The sequence below is a fragment of the Chironomus tepperi genome, unplaced genomic scaffold (assembly GCF_022539635.2).
Source record: "Chironomus tepperi strain 1889 unplaced genomic scaffold, CSIRO-AGI_Ctep_v1 contig_12, whole genome shotgun sequence".
In the NCBI taxonomy this organism is placed as follows: domain Eukaryota; kingdom Metazoa; phylum Arthropoda; class Insecta; order Diptera; family Chironomidae; genus Chironomus; species Chironomus tepperi.
Window position 1 is genome coordinate 1,114,120 of NW_027226134.1, and position 19,187 is coordinate 1,133,306.

General features: G+C 31.6%; 1 protein-coding gene across 3 annotated transcripts in view; it reads left to right on the forward strand.

Annotated features, from left to right (window-relative positions):
- LOC139088231 (protein eva-1 homolog C-like) overlaps positions 1-8,100 on the forward strand; it is a 281,413-nt gene extending 273,313 nt beyond the window's left edge. For all 3 annotated transcript variants that reach the window (XM_070637371.1, XM_070637355.1, XM_070637362.1), the window contains 3 exons: positions 2,930-3,201; positions 3,271-3,478; positions 7,641-8,100. In XM_070637371.1, coding sequence (XP_070493472.1) covers positions 2,930-3,201; positions 3,271-3,478; positions 7,641-7,939 — 779 coding nt within the window. In that variant the 3' untranslated portion in view covers positions 7,940-8,100. The remainder of the gene's footprint in view (positions 1-2,929; positions 3,202-3,270; positions 3,479-7,640) is intronic.
- Positions 8,101-19,187: the final 11,087 nt, after the last annotated feature.

Consider the following 19,187-nt stretch of genomic DNA (forward strand, 5'->3'; position numbering starts at 1 on the left):
TAATTGAATATGTAAAATTCCAGTTATACGGTATTCTCTAAAGCAAAGTGGTAAGCCGGATGCATTGTGTTCTGATTGTCATTAGATTCTTTTGTAAAAAAATCATACCAATGTCCGATATTATAATCCGAAGATTTACTAGAGCTAATTGAGAAGCTTAGCTTTAGGGAGCGTTCTCCTATTACGTAACGTTAAAGACCGATTTTTGGATCGTCCCTCTTCCTATTTATTACTTACTCGAGGGTAATCCCAATCCTAAAGGAAGGTAATCTCCTCTGTATGTAATAATTGAATGACACCTGAGCCTACCCATGAGACTTACTATAGTTCGATGTACTCATGTCAATGTCTGTCGGCTTACTTACTTCTTTACTTCTCTAGCTGGGGCGCACGAGGGCCCTTTGCCGCGCGTATGGAATGTGTGAAGACAGCTTTAATGTCTGTCGGCTTACTTGCTTTCATCCTAATTGTACAATTATGAACTTACAACATGATTCCAAATTCCATAAAATAAAACAACAAAAAAAAAATTGTATTTTCTCTTCTTCCGTTAATTTTCATCATATTGAAATATCCGCATCAATCAATCAAATATCCATAGTAGCATATAATGGAATCATTCATACGAGCAATAACATTTAATAGATGTAATAAACTTTATTTTTATACCGCAATTCATGTGCTATTTATACAACATGAGGCAAAATTTATTGCAAGCTTATTATCGGATAACGATTTAATGTAACATTGAAATTATTTTTATCAGATTTCCTCATTTTTTGTGGATGTACATTTTGCTGTCTTCATGTATATGAATCAGGATAGAAATAATGTCATGATCAAAGGATTTGAAATTCTTGTTACTTTGATAATGTTAGCTCTTTATTATGTTCAAATCCTAAAGGAATGATTATATATGAATTCATAGAAAATTGCTGAATATTCAGCATGTGTAAGAGTCAAAAGAGGGATTTATGTTGTTCTGAATATTTATGAATCAACGTTACGAGAATATTGAGAATTATTTGCTGTACCTTTGATATTATTTTCGGGTTGTTTTTAGATCCAGGAGTGGACAACCTTTTATTTTTCGTGGCACAGCTTGGTGACAAGTCTCGAATGAAACTATAGACTGCGTACAGTTCATCCCATTTCCAAAAATTATTGGCAAGAATTATTGTGCCGCAACACAATGGTTGCACATCACTGTCTTAAAGGTTGATATTTCCTATGTACTCCTATGTATTCCTTCTCTTCATTCTTACTCTATTAAGGAGAATTTCTTCGATATTAATAGACATGTATGTATGCCATATAAGAATGTTAATAAATGAACAGAACGAATAAATTACTGTTGCTAATCAGGATTTCCAGATTATTACTGATTAAAGAAGTGCATGTGAGAAAATCAAATCGAAATCATGTATAGTTGACATTCGATGACAGCTGAGTAGTCGAGGGGTTGAGCATGCTCAATTTAGAGAGCGTCCTCATGAGCATGATTCTTGTCTGTTCGGGTCCAGAGTAAATGAAGAGAAAAACTGACAGTTAATTTTGTACGGTTTTGCAAGAATTTGTACGGTTTATAGCACCGGAAATATATGTTCTAAACTCTAGAACAAATCAATTTTTTTTATAATAACTTCTAACGGTTAGTCAAAACTCAAACATAAGTGCTAAAAGCAGGACACTATCCGTTTACCCTGGGCTCGGGTATGAGGTGGGGTCGACTTTTTGCGTTACGTAATAAGTTAACGGCCCCTAAGTATGACAAGAAAATGGTATTTAAGTCCAGATTACCAAATTCCACATGAATTTGTTAATATACATAAAATAACATATGCAGACACCAATCGAATAGATTTCCCAGAATTTCCATTCGCATCAGATGTTGGAAATCGAGAACGGAACGGAAATGCTTGGAAACAGGGTTATTAAAATATATATTCTATTTTGCAGAATGTATACTCATTTTCAAAATATTTTCCATGTGCACAGGAGAATCCAGACATTTTCCACAAATATCGACACATTTTCAAAACACATGAGATTCTGGGAATTTTCTTTTTTAGAAACTCTACATCCGAATAGCACAAGTTGCTTTAATGATCCAAAATGTGCCGACATGATGCTGACATAGGTTTCTAGAATTCAATCCTAATCCGGGACCAATCGGTCTGTAAGAGTTGGATTTTTGATCGATTAATCCAGTGGTGGGCAACCTGTGTGTCTAGACACATTATAATGTCGTCAAAATTTTTGAGAAATAGTCATGATGCACTTTTTGTTTTTGGAAATGTCACTAATACAGTGTGCGATTTCGATCAAGGCTTTCTATCAAGGTATGCCGCGAAAAATGAAGGGCTATGAACCGCTGGATTACTTGATTACGTCTTACTTCCTTGGCTGTGGCACACCAGGGCCAATTGTCGCACGTAGGGAATATCTGAAGACAGTTCTATCCTTCAAAGCCACCGGATTAACTATTTGACCATTAAACATTACGGAAAATTCAATAAATTAAGATTTATTTGCTGCTTTTAAACTTCAAAAATCACTTTAATATTACCATGAGCAACCAACATCTGGGTCGCTAGACAACAACACCAAATGAAACCTTAGCACACACAAAAAAAGTTTTTTCCTTTAAAGTTTCATTAAATTTCCTTTCAAAATTTTCTTTTCAAAGAGAATTTTTTTCTCATCACAAATTTTTTCCATTGGCCGAAAAAATGAAAACTTTTACCATAAAGATACTTTTGGTCTTTCTACAAAAAAAAGCCATCATCATCAACATCATCGTCGTCGTGTTATTACGCATTGACTTTCAATAAGGCAGAAATAAGAATGTCTCCTTAAAATTCATTCATGCATAAAATATTAATTTTTTTTTTCTGTTCCTTTACATTCTATTCAATTTTATCCACAGAACATCACGAACGTTACTATTTGTATCTCATCATCTCAGTGACGGTCGGTGTGCTGTTATGTCTGATAATAATCACCGGTCGAATTATAATACAGAAGCAACGTGATGAGGTTGAAGATCGTGGCAAAGATGAGCCAAAATTTCATAAATCAAGTACAGGTGAGACGACAATCACCAAGGGCTTTTCCGGCGATAATATATCAGAGGTTGAGGGTGGTGATATTGATCTAACAACACCAATTGCCATCTCTAATTTGCCAATGAAAAATGAGGTGAGTAGCTTACATTTTTTTCGTACATAACTGTCATCTGATACTTTTTATTCCACATCCTCCACCTAGAAATCATCATTCAACACGTACACACCACCACTAGCGCCGTATGTCAGTATCGTACCGACAAGCTCATCATCGAGTGGATTATTAATAAGACCGCCACATCAGCAAGTTGCTATGGGTGTTGTGCCACCACCATCATCAATTTTAATAGGCTCTGGTGGATTAAATAGCAACAATCCATCAATATTAGCTCAATCACCATCCAATTTAGGTAAGAGACTCTCATACTACACTTTTAAGTTATTGGGTGACGGGAAAATTCAAGAAGTGGAAAATAAATGAGAAACGGAAGTTTTAAAGATCGAAGAATCTACTCATTATTAATAATAATCGAATTAATATTCATTAAGCCCTCGGGCATGTCGTTTCATCTATCCATTCTTCCATGTTGCCTTTTTTTTTTTCTTCCTCATCATTTCAACGGAAAACTTTGCCATCGTCCTCGTCATCATGATTGTTGCCCGCAACCCTTGAAAAAAGTGAAAATTGTGAAATGAAGAAGAAGGGAGCTGGAAAAAAAGGCACGGAAGTGAATTTTAAATGAATGGAAAATTTTTAATTAAAGTTTTTTTTTTTGGCTTTTTTTAATTGCAACATTTTTTTGTTATTTTTTTTTTTATTTTTGGAAGTCATTTGAGAAATTAAATGGAAATTGAGAATGCAAACTTTTTTTTGGAAGTGAAACTTGTGGGGAAGTTTTGTCTCAAATTAATTTTTATTTTTGGTGTAAAAATTGGAAAAGTTTTTGTGACTTTTTTTTTAATGTAAGTTTGGAATAGTTTTGTTGGTTTTGATGATTAAGAGTTGGAGTTGATTTTGTAGAGCAGTGGTGGGCAACCTTTTATTTTTGGAGATGCCGTGGACATGCTGCTCATCACTATTCTAAAGAGAGATTCGACCTTAGTAGGGGAAAGGAGGGACTCTATGATACATGACTGTGAATAGAACAAAATGCAAGATTTCAAAACAAACTCGGTAAGACTTCAATCCATTCCCTCTTAACAAAATTGTCTTGCCAAGACCATGTATCAAAGGTTAGTCGAGATCTGAATTCAGCCAAAAATAAGGCCGACTTTCCTCTTCGATAAGGTCGATTCCTTTATTTGAACAAAACTCGAAGTCGACACACTTGAAGTCGACTTGAGTAGATTTGAATCAATTTAGACCTCTGCTCATGTATACCGCGTGACTCTTAAAAGAATGTAATCGGTTTCAATGAATTTTCAAGACCGAAACTGAGACCAGAGCCACGAAAGTTCTAAAAACTCTTTCGACTAATCTCTAAAATGGGAAGTCTGGGTCTTCGGCTCGAGAATCCTTATATTGACCTAATCTGAAATCAGAATTGTCAGATAGATCTCTTTAAGAAGGCGCATATCTATATTATAGTAGAATTTGTCATTGCCTTGAGTTCACTAACAACAAGGACATAGCGAAAAATTTTTGGGGAGAGGTTTAGATATTTTTTATGAATCACTGGAATATACGGGAATTTTTGGATTTTTTTTTCAGATTTTGAAATTGAAGAATTTTTCTAAAATTTGAAGGCTACGATCCCTTATACTACTCCCTGAAAACGCCCTTGTTTAACACCTTGACATACCTAGTCATTCTCTAAGAGTCAAAAGCCATGCTCTCGAGAGCTTATTCTACTTGAATATACTAGTTGAGCATGCTTGAGAGCAGGTTTGCTCGCTTATTCCTTATTTTCCTAAAAGGGAATAAAAATTCCTTATAGCATCCCAAACTTTCCTATTGATATTTTGATCAATTCCTGAAATTCTTTACACAAATTCCCAACAATTTACCACAAAAAATTCAACTTCCCAACTATCTAAGACAAATTTAAACTTTATTAAAAAAAATTATTACATTTTTCAGCATATGCTTCATAAAAAATCACAGTCAATTTTGTATTTCACAAGAAAAAAAAAGAGAAAAAAATCAAATCAAAATGAAAGTAAATTCTTTTTTTATTTCGCGGATATACGACCTTTCTTTGTCAGCGATTATGGGGTGACTCGTAAAGTTATGCTGAATATTTTTTAATCTTAAAAAATTATGTTTCTTTTGTGGGTGAAAAATTCATTTTTTATATTTTTCATTTTATGATTTATTGAAGGTAATATTTAAAGAATAAATTTTTGGAATGAACATGAACGAGCGGAATTCTTTGGAAAAAAAAAGGAATTTTAATCAGCCTAATGATTCCACACATTTTTGAATTTTTTCATGTCGCTTCGACATCAGGCACAGTTGGGGGGATTGGCCGGAATTTTTGTAAGAAAATTGGGAAAAATTTAAGAATTTTTTTGGATTTTTTTTGGGCAAATTTGAGGATTTTTTCCAAATGGGGAAGGGGGGTCGACCCCAAATATCCCCCTAACCCCTGAATACACACCACACATCAACCATCAAGAACTCATTTCTGATATATTTTTAGAATTATTTCAAGGCTGATTTTTTTCCACATATTTGCCATTTTTTTAAGCCAAAGCTTTTCTTCCTACCTCAATTTTTCTTTTTTAACATGTAAAATTTTTTGACTTTACTTTTCCACGGGAATTCTCTTTTTTCTTGTAATTCATGTAATTTTTCATCTTTTTTCCTTCATTTCTTCTTTATTATGCTACACGAATTCCATATCCATTCTTCATATTTCCACCGTCATATTTATGAAAATTCTATTTTATTCTTATTCTAAGCTGTTGTGCTTACAGCAACAGAGAAATTCTCACATTTACCACAAGTGTACTTAGTTGAAGTAAAAAGAAGAAGGTTGAGATGTTAAGAAGGTAGGATGGTAGGAAGATGTTTTGGAATGAAGCTAGTTAGAAAAATATTCATAATTAGATGAAATTTGGATTAGCTATTTCGATCCTTCAGATGTTGCTTCGTAATGGCCGATGGCTACTTCAGCCAATTTCCAATACTAAATCAATACTGTCTCTGATCCATGACTTCTCCATAAGATGTCGCTTGAAACTGGTCTACAGGCTACCTCCATCGTACTCTTAACTTTCTTGCTCACCGGTTGATCTTTTGTCCAAAATCTACAAAATTTCACTTGAAGACCTTATTTAGATGAGCTTCTACAGGCCTTCTTATAACATGTCCAGTCCATCGTACTCTTAACTTACTTATTTCCTTGGCGAAGACGCACGGGGGCCCATTGCCGCATTTAGAATTCTTTCGAAATGGTTTACTGGATCTGTCTTTAGATAACTTCTGCCAGTTTCTAATTCCAGCACTTTTGCATCGTTGCTCACACCAGAGTTGCAAAACAGATGCCTGTGACAGGTAAAACCCGTACAAATTCTTGATTATTTATCTGGTTTTGAAAGAATTTGTACGATTTCTTTCTGTGACAAGTGTCTGTTTAGCAACTCTGGCTCACACAGCAATCTCATCGTACTCTGTTCACATTAATTCGTCTTCTAAGTTTTTGATGTCAGCCTAAATTATGTATAGATGATAAATTTCATGGATTGTTCCTAGATTTGAAAATAAAGTTCCCTTTCCTTTTTTGCATTAACTAAAAATACAAATTATCGGGGGTAAATTGTAGGGACAAAAAGAATGGACGGACATGTTTTAGTTAGGCACATAATCAGAAAATATATGAAATTTTGAGCTCAAACAGCTCAACATGTTGGCTAGGGCACCGCTACGTCAACGTTTTAACGATAAGTTGCCATGACGGAGCCATGACGGCTTATTTTGACTCAGGTATGTCAACCAAACGATATTAAGTTTTAGCCAGCATGAGTGTCTTTCGGAGAGTATTCAGAACATTCTACTTAATTAGAAATCATCTCATTTAGTGTGTCATCTCTAACCATAGGTAATATCTGTTGAACATGCCGAGATTTGAAAATTCTTCTAAATCATAAAGAACGTAGATGAAAAATTCTTAAATAGACATTCACATAGCATTCCAAAATCGACATTAGAAAAATGTCAAGCATTCTTAAGCAATCCCCAAAGAAAATCCTCCCCCTTCCCCCCAACTCCCTCCCGATTCCCAATAAAACACGCTAAAAAAAGTATTAAAGAAGAAAAAAGTTCTTTTTTTTTTATTTGTATGTTGAGATTTTCCAGGCATTAAAAAGAAGACATAGAAAAAAAAGCACAAACAAGCCAATAAATATGAAAATTAATGATTGGAGATGATTTGCGGTTTTTTTATGTTTTTGCCAAAAGCACTTTTCTTCTTTACATCCTGTATCATTCAATGATGAATCTGCTGAATTTTCCACTTCTTTTTTCTATCGAATTGTTTTTGGCATTAAACAATGGATTATCAATTAAGCATTTATGGATGATTAAATAACCTAAAAAAAATAATTTTTTTTTTCTTTTAATTTCCATAGCAAATTTACAATTTCGTACATTGCCACGTCAGCCACCGACACAACATATAAATGTAAATAGAAATGACAGTAGTGCCCTAGTTAGTGTTATCCCATCACCATCAACATTCATGAGTGGCTCCATAATGGGTCATCATACAATACGCCGTTCAACACAATCTGGTCTAGTTGAGGCAATTCCAACAAGCATGGCTGGTAGCTTTTATCCATCATTACGTCAAACACAACAACAACAACAACAACAATCGCCAGCATTGTCAATCAATACATCACAGCATCAACAATATTTTTACGGATGACAAACAATGAGTCCAATGTCGTCCGCCTTGCCGTCACCCGTTGTGCCACCATCAATCTTAAAACAATCAATAAATTATCAAAAGCCACCGACGGTGCAAGAACAATGTGACGAGAATGGATGCAAAGAGAGACGTGACGTGACAACATGAGTGTCATTTGATCTTGATGATGTTTGTCTATAAATACTTTCGAGTATAAGTGATTATTATAGAATATTAAATGGAATGAAGACATGAAGTTTGTTTATAGTTTACGAAAAAATATAAAGACACACACATTGAGGATTGAAAGTGAAACTGTAATTGTAACGCCTTAAAAATAGTAAAAAATGAAGTATAGAATTTATAAAATTTTAAGTGTAAGGTTTTAGGACATAAAAGTTTAAATTTAGAATAATTTTGTATAGAATTAAGGAACAACCAATATGTCATAAGAATGTTAAAAAAAACTATAAAATTTAAGAAATCGAAAATGGAAAAAAGTTATTTTTCCCATAAAAAAATAGTCAGCATGAACAAAAGTCATGTGCTGTGTAAAAAAAATATTAATTGAAAATTATGACAAATGCTGGCAGCTATTGCCAATTTCAAACAATTTGTCATTTTCAATTTAAACAATGACAAACTTTTACGAGCATTTCTGCAAATTCAAATAATGTCTGATGATGGAAATGAAAATCATTCATTTTCTGAAATCAGGGGTGTAGTCAGAAGATGGTGGGTTTGGGATTGTAAAATCTCAGTAGATCCGAGTGGACAAAAATACGTTATAACTAGTTGATGGCAAGTTAATGTCCAGTTGATGACTAGTTCTAACGTATTTTTGTCGACTGGGGAGATTGAAGAGTTTTGCCCAAAAATTAGTGGATGGGTTAACACTCAGCACCCTACCCTCTACCCCTTCCTGAATATGCCAATGTCAAAAACACTTTGAGAATCGTATATGATTGATTGACTTTTGGAAATGAAAATAATCTCAATGGATTGCAATTGAAAAGGGCTCGGTCAAGAGTTGCAGATCTGTATATCCTACATTTTACCCTAACAAGCAAAGTGACCACATTTAGATACCGTAAAATCATGAAAGCAATCTCTTTGTCTGTTACGGATTAGATGCACAGATCTGCAATTTTTGGCTGTACCTGCAATTCGTTCAAAGTTGAAAGCCTGCGTTATTTGTCTGCAGACCTGCAATTTTGAACAGACCCTTAAAAAATCCTAGACAATTTTGAAAATCAAGCCAAAAGACACCACTACGTAGCTACGTGTAGCACCGTTAATGGTAATCCCGAATGGCACATCTTGACGATGATCTTATAAAAGCATCCGACTCAATGTCGTATTGATGGTCAATGCCAAGAAATTGATTTTTGAACATCGTCGGCAGAAGTTGATAAACTAACCGGTTAACTAGCCGGTAATCCGCCTAGAAGAATAGCCGGTTACCGCTATGGAGTTGCTATTTCAAATCAATTAAATTTGCAAATTTATACTGGACCAGTCTGCATTGAATCATTCTACACTGGCACATCCATGCGAATATATGCAAAATCTCCTGCATCCATAAACATGTCACATGATGTTACAAAAGTCAATAATCAAATATATTCACCCGAATTGAAAATTTGGTGTGAATATGATATTTAGCAAATAATATGAAGTTTTGTCGCCTATTCAGCATAAAACTAAATAAAAATTGTCTCAAAAGTTTCCCAACACCCCCATGTGCTTATGAAAAGCTTTAAAATTGAATTACAAAACTCAAAATTTGTACTAAAACTTTACTGTCTTCATGAGATGTCGAATATGGATAATCAGATTTATTTGAGGTTCACACATGATATCCTCTTCTGAATACATTGACTTAACCTATAAATAACATTTGGAATTGGATATATTCAGCATCTAAGTTAATTATAGTTGAGGTTATAGTACAATAGACTTGATTTAAAGTCAATTTGAAGCTTCATATTTGGTCATGTTCAATTTTGTAGATGCAAAATTCAATTTCCATCCTCAACATCCCTTTTGTGTACATCGACATCAAGTCAAGACGACGATAAATTTCCGTCTTTAAATAAAATTTCCTTCATGCCATTATCACAGCCATTGTCTATTTTTACTCAAAGCACTCGACCTTGCTCTCGTTACATGATTAAGAATTGCACTCGACAAAGTCATTGGATATGAACAGAAAATTATAAATTCAAATGATATTGATGCTCGAGATTGCTGAAGTAATTGAGGAAAAAAATATCAAAAGGATTCTGAAATGTAAATTTTATCTCGCCTCGAGCGGAATCCAAGCAGCATAGAAAATTGAAAGGACAAATTTGACAAAGACAAATTGAAAGGGCAATTTTGGAAATGACATTTTATGGCTTACGAGAACAATGCAATATGATAAAAACTTTTGCAAATGTTAACCCTAACATAAAGCTTTATTTTAGTTGTTCATTACCTTATCTTTATCATAAAGATACAATCATATTTTTGGATAGATTCAGATTCATTGCTAGCGGGGCTTTATCTTTGCTTTTTGGTTACTGCAAAATGACTTTTAATGCTTTTGTTGTTATTTTTAATATCATTAACATTAAAAGTTGTAATGAAGTAATAAGATCGGTGAAGATGCTGTAATTAGGCGCATATTGCTGTCAAGATAACATGTCTGACTTACGATCAGAGGGGTATATTTGTGAATTTTGTGTCAAAAAGCACTTGAAAATGGAAGAATTTAGACAGGGACTAGATAAGGATCTTGAAATTTCTATAATCCCTCCAAAGCATCTGTCACGAACACAAATTTTTAATCGAATTTTTGTTGATTTAGATGAATTTGAGAATATTTTTTCGAAAAACCCCTACAAATTGCAAAATGCTTTATTTAATAATTGCACCTCGGACCTGTTCGGAAATGGATCCACACTTATGTTGCTTTCTTTGAACAACATGATTTCGAAGATGATTATTCTAAATCTTACCACTCCTTGTCTGCTTGTGCGACTGACAACCTACAGACGACATGTTTTGAATAGGCTTTTACTATCCTATCCTCTAACGTACTTATCCTGAAACATTGCTCGGTCGTCATTGATGTCATTTGCAGTATCAACAAACATTATGAGAAAGTATACACTTGACAGCTTGTGTGCTTCAGAGTAAGACCTTAGTTTCAATTCTTCAACATCGGACACTTATGCTACTTCATACGAACCCCAAAAGTACCAAACTTAGAAATGTCCCGATTTTTTCCAAAAGTGTCCCAATTAGGGTTCGACAATTGCATGAAAGCATGCGCATACAGATACAAGTCTTGCACACAAGTGCAACAATCTCATGCAAATTCTAGCACTTGTATGCAAGACTTGCAAACTGTATGCGCTTACTTGTATGAGATTGTGGAACCTTAGTCCCGATATTTTGCGAAAATCTTATGGTCATCCTAAGCTTAGGAGACTAGAGTAGCGTAAATTCGAACAATTGAATTGAAAACTCTAGTCTAATTGAAAAGAGGTAGAATAAGCTGTGTTTATAAGAAGTTACTAGAGTTGCCACCTAGTTTCCCAGAATAGAAGGAGATTAATATCAATAAAAGTGGTAGAGTTTTGGTATTTTTAGTCCATTCTTCGATTTTATTATCAGTTAGGCTAATGAATCAGTCATAAAATTTAAATCTTGTGGGTCTATAATCAAGTCTTTTGAACATAATGTCCATAATTCTTAAGAATCAACAGAATTAAAACGCAATAAATACACAAACATTCAGATACTCCTAACTTAGTTCATATCTTTGCCAAATATTCTCCAAACAATGACTAGTTCTTTTTCTGACTTATACACAGACTATGTGAAGCAAACTTCCACCCACTGTACTCAAATACGGCAACAATTGAAAAAAAAAAGAAAATAACGATTTGATTATAAAGAACAAGTAAATAAAAATAACCTCAGGTTGTTTGGGATTATTTTCGGAATAATCAATGCGATTGCTTCCATTTTTTGTTTTGTTTATCCCTAAAGCTCTTTCCACATTTTTTTTTTTTTGTGTATTAAAAGTTTTGCTTTTGAATTTATGAGGAAAAAATTTTAATCTTAGATTTTTCAATAAGTTATGATTTCGAGATCATGACTAACTTCCAGCACTATGGAGTCTCTGTGACATTAAAAGCTTTTGATCATCTAATGAATAGAAAAGCCAGACAATAACCTAAATCTGGTCTATTCCTGGAAATAATCTACAATTCACAAAAGTTTCATTCATCTGATTTCATTTCTGGGTCAGTGCTGACTCTAAATTCTATCCAAACAAAATGTGTTTTACAAAATCGAAAAAGGAAAATAAATCTATTGAAAATTTACTTAATGTTTAGTTATCAATCAGGATGGATGCAGAGAGTTAGAGCTATGAAAGGAGAGATGAATAGATGTTGGTTTATGGGATGGTTTGTGGATGATGTTTAGGAATAGGCTGAATTGGCCGAGATGAGTCGACTTTTTGTTGAATTTCGTGATTTGGCTAAATAAGAGCTGTACAATGAGCAAGGCATAGAAAAAACCCTTTAAGTGAAGATTGTGCCATACTCTACAGGTTCGAGTCCCACTCGGGTTATGTTATGGAGATTTGCACTTTCTTCTTTAGTATCTTAGCTTTAACAAGGGTCTGAACCTTCTTCATACGAAATCTGAATTGATTTTGGAACTTTAATACATATTAGAAGATTTTGGAAATGGTCGAAAACATGTCCAATTTGGCATTTTTCCAATTGACATCATTGCCAAATGACACCCAATAGACTAAAAAACTATAATAAAACAACAAGTGAATGAATGAAAAATGGAACAACAGTGATTGGGGAGGAAATAAAGACAAATATAGAAGGAGGACTCAACATGTTCGTAAAAAAAAAGAGGAAGCATAGACCAATTTGCATACATAAAGGAGAAACTCAAATTGCAGTCGATAAATCGATAGATTGAAATGCACACAAATTGAAAAGTTTCAAAGCTTTTTTTTATTCTGAGATGAATAAAAAAATATTATTTCAGGAAATTCAAAAGTTGATTTTTGCTCAATTGAACCTATATTAGATTGCGTTGAGCATAGGAAATGAAGGAATAGTTTTGCGTTCTAAATTTCAAAATTTATACAGGACAATTCTGAATCATATCAGCTATTCCTAAGGCACACGCAGTACAAAGGGAGGCAAATCCTTCACCAGATGAGCGTGAGTCTGGTTTGGGATCGGATTTCATTGACCACGAGGATTGAAACGCAGCATACCTTCTGGACTTAATACCTAAACACCAAAATATGCCGAATTTCATTCTTCTTTATAGAAAAGTGACCGAATGCGGTATCTGTCATGATGATCTGTCATCATGGTATCTGTGATGTGAGTGATGACAGTATCTGTCATGGCACTCTCATCAAGACATTGAAACCGATTTTCATCGAGATGAATTTTCTTTTGTTCTGGATGATAGCTCGTCTTTGTATCGGATAAAATAATTTTGAGAGTCAATGCCTCAACTCTCATGTCGTGTCGTCAACGCAGCGACTGTATAGCAATTGCATCGTGCTGCTCGGATTTATAGCTATTTACAATAGCATGTGAATCTCAAAAAATTTAGAAGAGGATGAGGGCTTCTTTTGGATTTTTCAAGAAATTGCCTAGCAATATAAAAATTATTTCCATAACAAGCTTGGGGTGGGATGACCACAAAACCCCAACCCCCTACTCTCTTAATATGCCCTTGGCAACTTTATAACCCAAAATCTGATTCCATAGTTATTTATTTAAAAATGAGCAACAATATTTCAATAAACAAAACTTCAAGGATATATTTATTAAACCTTAACAACCTACCAACTGTGAGAATTGACAGATTATAGTGAAATTGTATATTTTTAAAAAATTATTGCTGAGTAAAATTTTATTAAATATTGTTTAATTCTAAAAGTAAATACAGATGAATACATCCTATATTTATAGTCCAATTAAAACTTATTGATCTGATTGTTTATTTAATTAATTAATAAATAAAGCAATTATTTAAATAAATATTGTAGTAAGTCAAGGATTTATTATTTTGGGATGGTAACAATGTTGTCAGGCAGCAATTTTGGAAAAGATTTGAATTTTAAGAATCAAAATTAAATTAATTAAAAATTATTTTAAAATTATAAAAATTATTGGAAAATTTTTATTAACAATTTTGAATTTTTAAATCAAAAAATTTTGATATTTGAAATTTTAACGATTGTTTGAAGAGTTTTTGACTAAGCTTTAAGCTTTTTATTGACAAATCCATAAAATTTCAATTTTTATTGACGAAAATTTTACCAAAAAACTTCTCAATTCTCTCATTTTCCCAACACTTTCTTAAAGCAGCATAACTAATTTGAACAAAACTTCTTTCAAAACTTTATCAACAAGTTATTATGCTTGTTTTTTCATGCAGCAGCAATAAAACAGCAACAAAGTACCGAAAATATTACACATATAATGATTTACCTTGGGGAGAAAAAAAATAAGTTAAGAAGTAAAACTTTCTTACTACATGAAAAACTTTTCATATTTGTGAGTTTTAAATAACAGGAAAACTTATTTTAAATAAATAAATTTTCAACAAATGAAAAAGTTTTTCGCAAAGAATTGAGAGAAAATTATTTATTAATTGTGTCTAGAAAGGAAATATAATTTTACTATTTTTTTTTCTTGTTTTAATTTAGTTTAAGAAAGGAGAGTTTGAAGTTGACTTGAAGTTTTTGGATAAAAAAGTTGATTTTGATAAATTTAATTTTGATTTGAAATTTGAAAAAGTTACTGTAAAAATGTCTCAATTAAAGGTCAAAAATTGTAAAAATCATAAAAATAGCAAATTTGAAGACTTTTTAAAATTTTTAAATCATAAAAAATTTGATTTTAAAGATTTTTAAATCATAAAAAATTTGATTTTAAAGACTTTTAAAATCTAAAAGTTGTGATTTTGAAGAATTTTCGAAATCAAAAATTTTAAAAATTGCGATTTGAACGATTTTTAAAATTTCAAAATTTTGATATTAAGGATTTTTCAAAAAATTGCAATTTTGAAGATTTTTCAGAATTTAAAAAAAAATGCGTTTTGAAAGATTTTTAAGAATTAAAAATTCCAAATTTTCTGATTCTAGAAATTTCAAAAATTAAAAATTACAAAAATTTGGATTTTAAAGATTTTTAAAATTCTAAAAGTTTTGATTTTGAAGAATTTTCGATAGCAAAAATTTTGAAAATTTCCGATTTAAAAATTTTGAAAATTTCCTATTTGAAAAATTTTAAAAAAAAATCTAAAGAATTGTAATTTGAAAGAATTTTAAAAATCAAAAAATCTCAACAATTATTGATTAAAAATTTTTTCAAAATTAAAAATTTTAAAAATTACAATTTTGAAAATTAAAAATTGAAAATTTATAAATTTTTAAAAATCAAAAATTGTCATTTCAAAGATTTTCAATTTTCACAACGTAAAAACACCATTGGGAATACAAAACATCAAAAATAAGAATAATTTTAAAAATTAACATTCAGTAGTAATTGCTGATGCAGGCCAGAAGAGATTTTAAGAGCGTCTAAATGTTGGATTTCCCATCAACAGACAAAGTCTTTTGAAAAAATTCAATTATTTTCACACGAAAACCGAAAAAGTTTCAATAAAAAATCCATCTGAAAGTTATTGGCTCATATAAAACAAAATTGAACCATAAAAAAAAAGTTCCAGGTCACACCCTTGACTTCAAACTTTATTTCCATTATCAAAATTAACTGTGCAATCTCACAAAGGATTTCTCATGTCATAAATAAATTTATGTAAATATTTTTAAAAATTGCAAAGTTATGTAAACACTACAAACTGCAACAAAGTTACTCATTACACCAGAACTGCACAGTCAAAAATGGAACAAATATTATATTCATCAATTCTCGAAGGACATCAAATGATAAAGTAAAATTTAAATGCACAGCAAATTTCAAATAGAATGAAAAGTTTTGAGTGATAAAAATTTGCACTGAAAAATTTAAATGTAAATTATTGAAAATTAAATGATAATTGTGCAGCAGAGCTTTAATTCGACTTGAATTTTATATGGAGTTGAGTCGTCTTTTCCTTACAAAATTTAAGTCGACTATGAGAGCATTGCTGTGCAGAGATGATACAGCAGTAAATTGACTCATAGACGCAAATGGTGCAGATTTTTTGCTATCTGAAAGCACATAAAATAGAAATAGTCGAAAATCTAATCTGAGCAGAAGCCGAATTTCATCGAATCTAGTCAGATTTTAGAGTCACTAAGGCAATTTCTATGATGTGAGCTTTACGGGAGTGTAGGTACTGTTTTAACACTAAACTCTAGTTGATAATGAGTCTGTAATTTTTGTAGGGATATTCCAAAATGCACATGACGTGAAAAAGTCGGAAAATAGTGTCTTTACATTGGGTGTCCCTACGCTACTTGGGACAAGATTTTGCAGAATTTGACTCGAAGCCAGAGTCATGTCTACGCTATTTTTCGATGTTTTTATACTGTGTGCATTTAAGGTAGGGTTGGGCAAATATTCGGATATATTCGATTACGATTTTACCCAATGCTGTATATGGTGTATTAAGAAATTATTTAATACAAATGAAAGCTCAGAGTTTGAATTAGTAGGATTTCATCCTGGAAGTGGATTTTAGTGACGCCCAGACTCCAGTTAAGGAGTCGTTTTGGTTTTTGGAGTTTGCTTACCAAATTTCTGCAAATTAAAGTTCAAACACTCGACGGAAATTTTGAAAATGTCTATCAAAATAATCATGAAAAATTTTTAAAACTTTCCAACGATTGTCTTGAAAAGCTTCGAAAAATCAAAAATTTTAATGAAACTACTTTTTTTGATATTTGTGATTTTTAGAGCTTTAAGAAGACTTTATCTCAAAAATTTTGAGCTTCTTTGATTAATTATTCAAACAAAAATCATTATGAGTCGTTTCATCAAAATTTGAAATATTGAGGAATATTGAGTTTACAAACTGGATTTATAAGATTTGAAATTTGAATTTTTAAAATTTAAAATTTGAATTCTTTAAAATTTAAAATTTCAATTTTTGAAACCCCAAAAATTTGAATTCAGAGCTTGAAGTCGACTCAAATTTTAAATCGAGTCGAATCGAATTGAATCGAATTTTTGATTCGAACTTCAAGCTCTGAGTTTTTGACTTCTACTGAATATATCTCTGTATGCATGTATATAATGTTTTTTTTTTGTATATAAAAATTCCATTTAAAAGAATCAAAAGAATTCGGAGCAAATGAAATTGAAAACTTTAAATTGACTTGAATTTCCGAATAAAAAAAGTCAAATAAAAGTCAAAATACAATTTCAATTTTTCTCAAGAAAAACAATTTAAATGTTTTGAGAAGAAAAGTTCAATCAACTTTATCATGTTGACCGATGTTTACTACATAAAAGAATTTCAAGACTCAGACTACATTTATCCCTTCCATTTTTCTAGATCTATAAAAGTTTTTTTAGTTCTTATAGTGATAAAAGAGAGTGGATGAACGTTGACCATGTAAATAACAATAAAATATAAAAAAAATCGAAGAAAAATACTGGAATTAAGTATCAATTTATGTCCACAGAATTTTTGTAGAGTAAATAAAATAATTCATTTAAAGATAAAAAAATATTGTAAATAATTTCATCATAAAACTTAACTTAAATGATAAACAAAAAATGTTACATCATCATACATATTTACATATACACCCATGGAAATAAAAGATTTAAGGAATAATTCATCAACATGAAAAAAACTTACACAATTCTGTCGATGGTTTATAAGAAAAATTGATTAATTAGATAAAAAATTTAAAAAAAGAAAATTTTTCAAAATAAAAAAATATTAAAAAAATGAAATTAAATGAGTTTTTAATGGCTTTTTAGCCACTTTTCAGGATTTTCAGTGCAAAATATCAAATTAAAAAAATTTAAATATTTAATTCCAAAAAATTAAATGTTTAAATTTCTTAACATTTCAACTTTTTAATTTTAAAATGTTTCAATTTTTTAATTCTTAAAAATTTCAATTTTTTAATTCTGAAAAAAATAATTTTTCAATTCAACAAATTTTTAATTTTCAATTCTATAAAAGTTCAATTTTTTAATTCCAACTAATTTCAAATTTTGAATTTCATATAATTGTTAAAATTTCAAATTTTACGGTTGTGATTTCATTAAATTTCAGAGAATTTGTTCACTTTGAGAACAGCTTTTAGGTACCGCAGTGGTCTTTCAGTACAATGAAAGCAAGCTATTTGTCGGTTATAGTTCATCACTGTCATAGACATCATCAAATATTGGAAACAAGTAAAGGGATTTTTGAGATTGAGGACGTAGAATTCTCTTACAATCTCGGTTTTGGTTCCTTTCTCAAAACGGCAATGAAAATTTGTTGAAGCCGAAACTTCAGGTAGCCTTACCCAAATCTCAAGGATATTGATAATTGCTCGATAATTTCAGAGTCTAAATACTTACTTACTTACTTTGTTGGTCATACAGATCAATTTCGATCCATGCGAGGCGCAAAAATGTCACCTGAAGTTTACTCTTCCGTTGGCTTCGACTTGCAAAATTTACAATACCAAGCGCAACACTATCTCTATCGACAACTTCATTTCAAGAGTTCTTTGGTCGACAAAGTCGATATAATCGCATCTAAAACGAAGAAAATGCATGCCTAGAATTTTTGGGGGAACAAATTCTCAAGACCCCATTAAGGGTATAATAAATACTATCTATATACTTTTATTGTTAGGGTAATATCTGAAGAACCTAAAATTTCCTAATTCTTTCCATATAAATTAACATATTATTTTCTTACATCATCCAGTTTCAAATATTTTACAAAACGATTTTACAAATCATTGACGCAAATCTCAACATAGTGACCTCCTACACTAATGATTTTAGTATATTTTCTACGTAGATTTACATGAAATCTATAACAAATGCTGATAAGGTTAGATTTTCTATTTCCGGAGTCCTGTACACCCCTGAGTCCTAGCAACTCTGATCTATTATTGTCCATCAATGTGTGTTTATTTGTAACTTACGTGGGAGTTTATTCAAATTAAGTAGATGTTGAGGCGTTCAATTAAAAATTGACTTCTGGGTAGTTCGGTCAATCAAAAATAAAATTTAAAATTCAAGCCTACATTCATGTA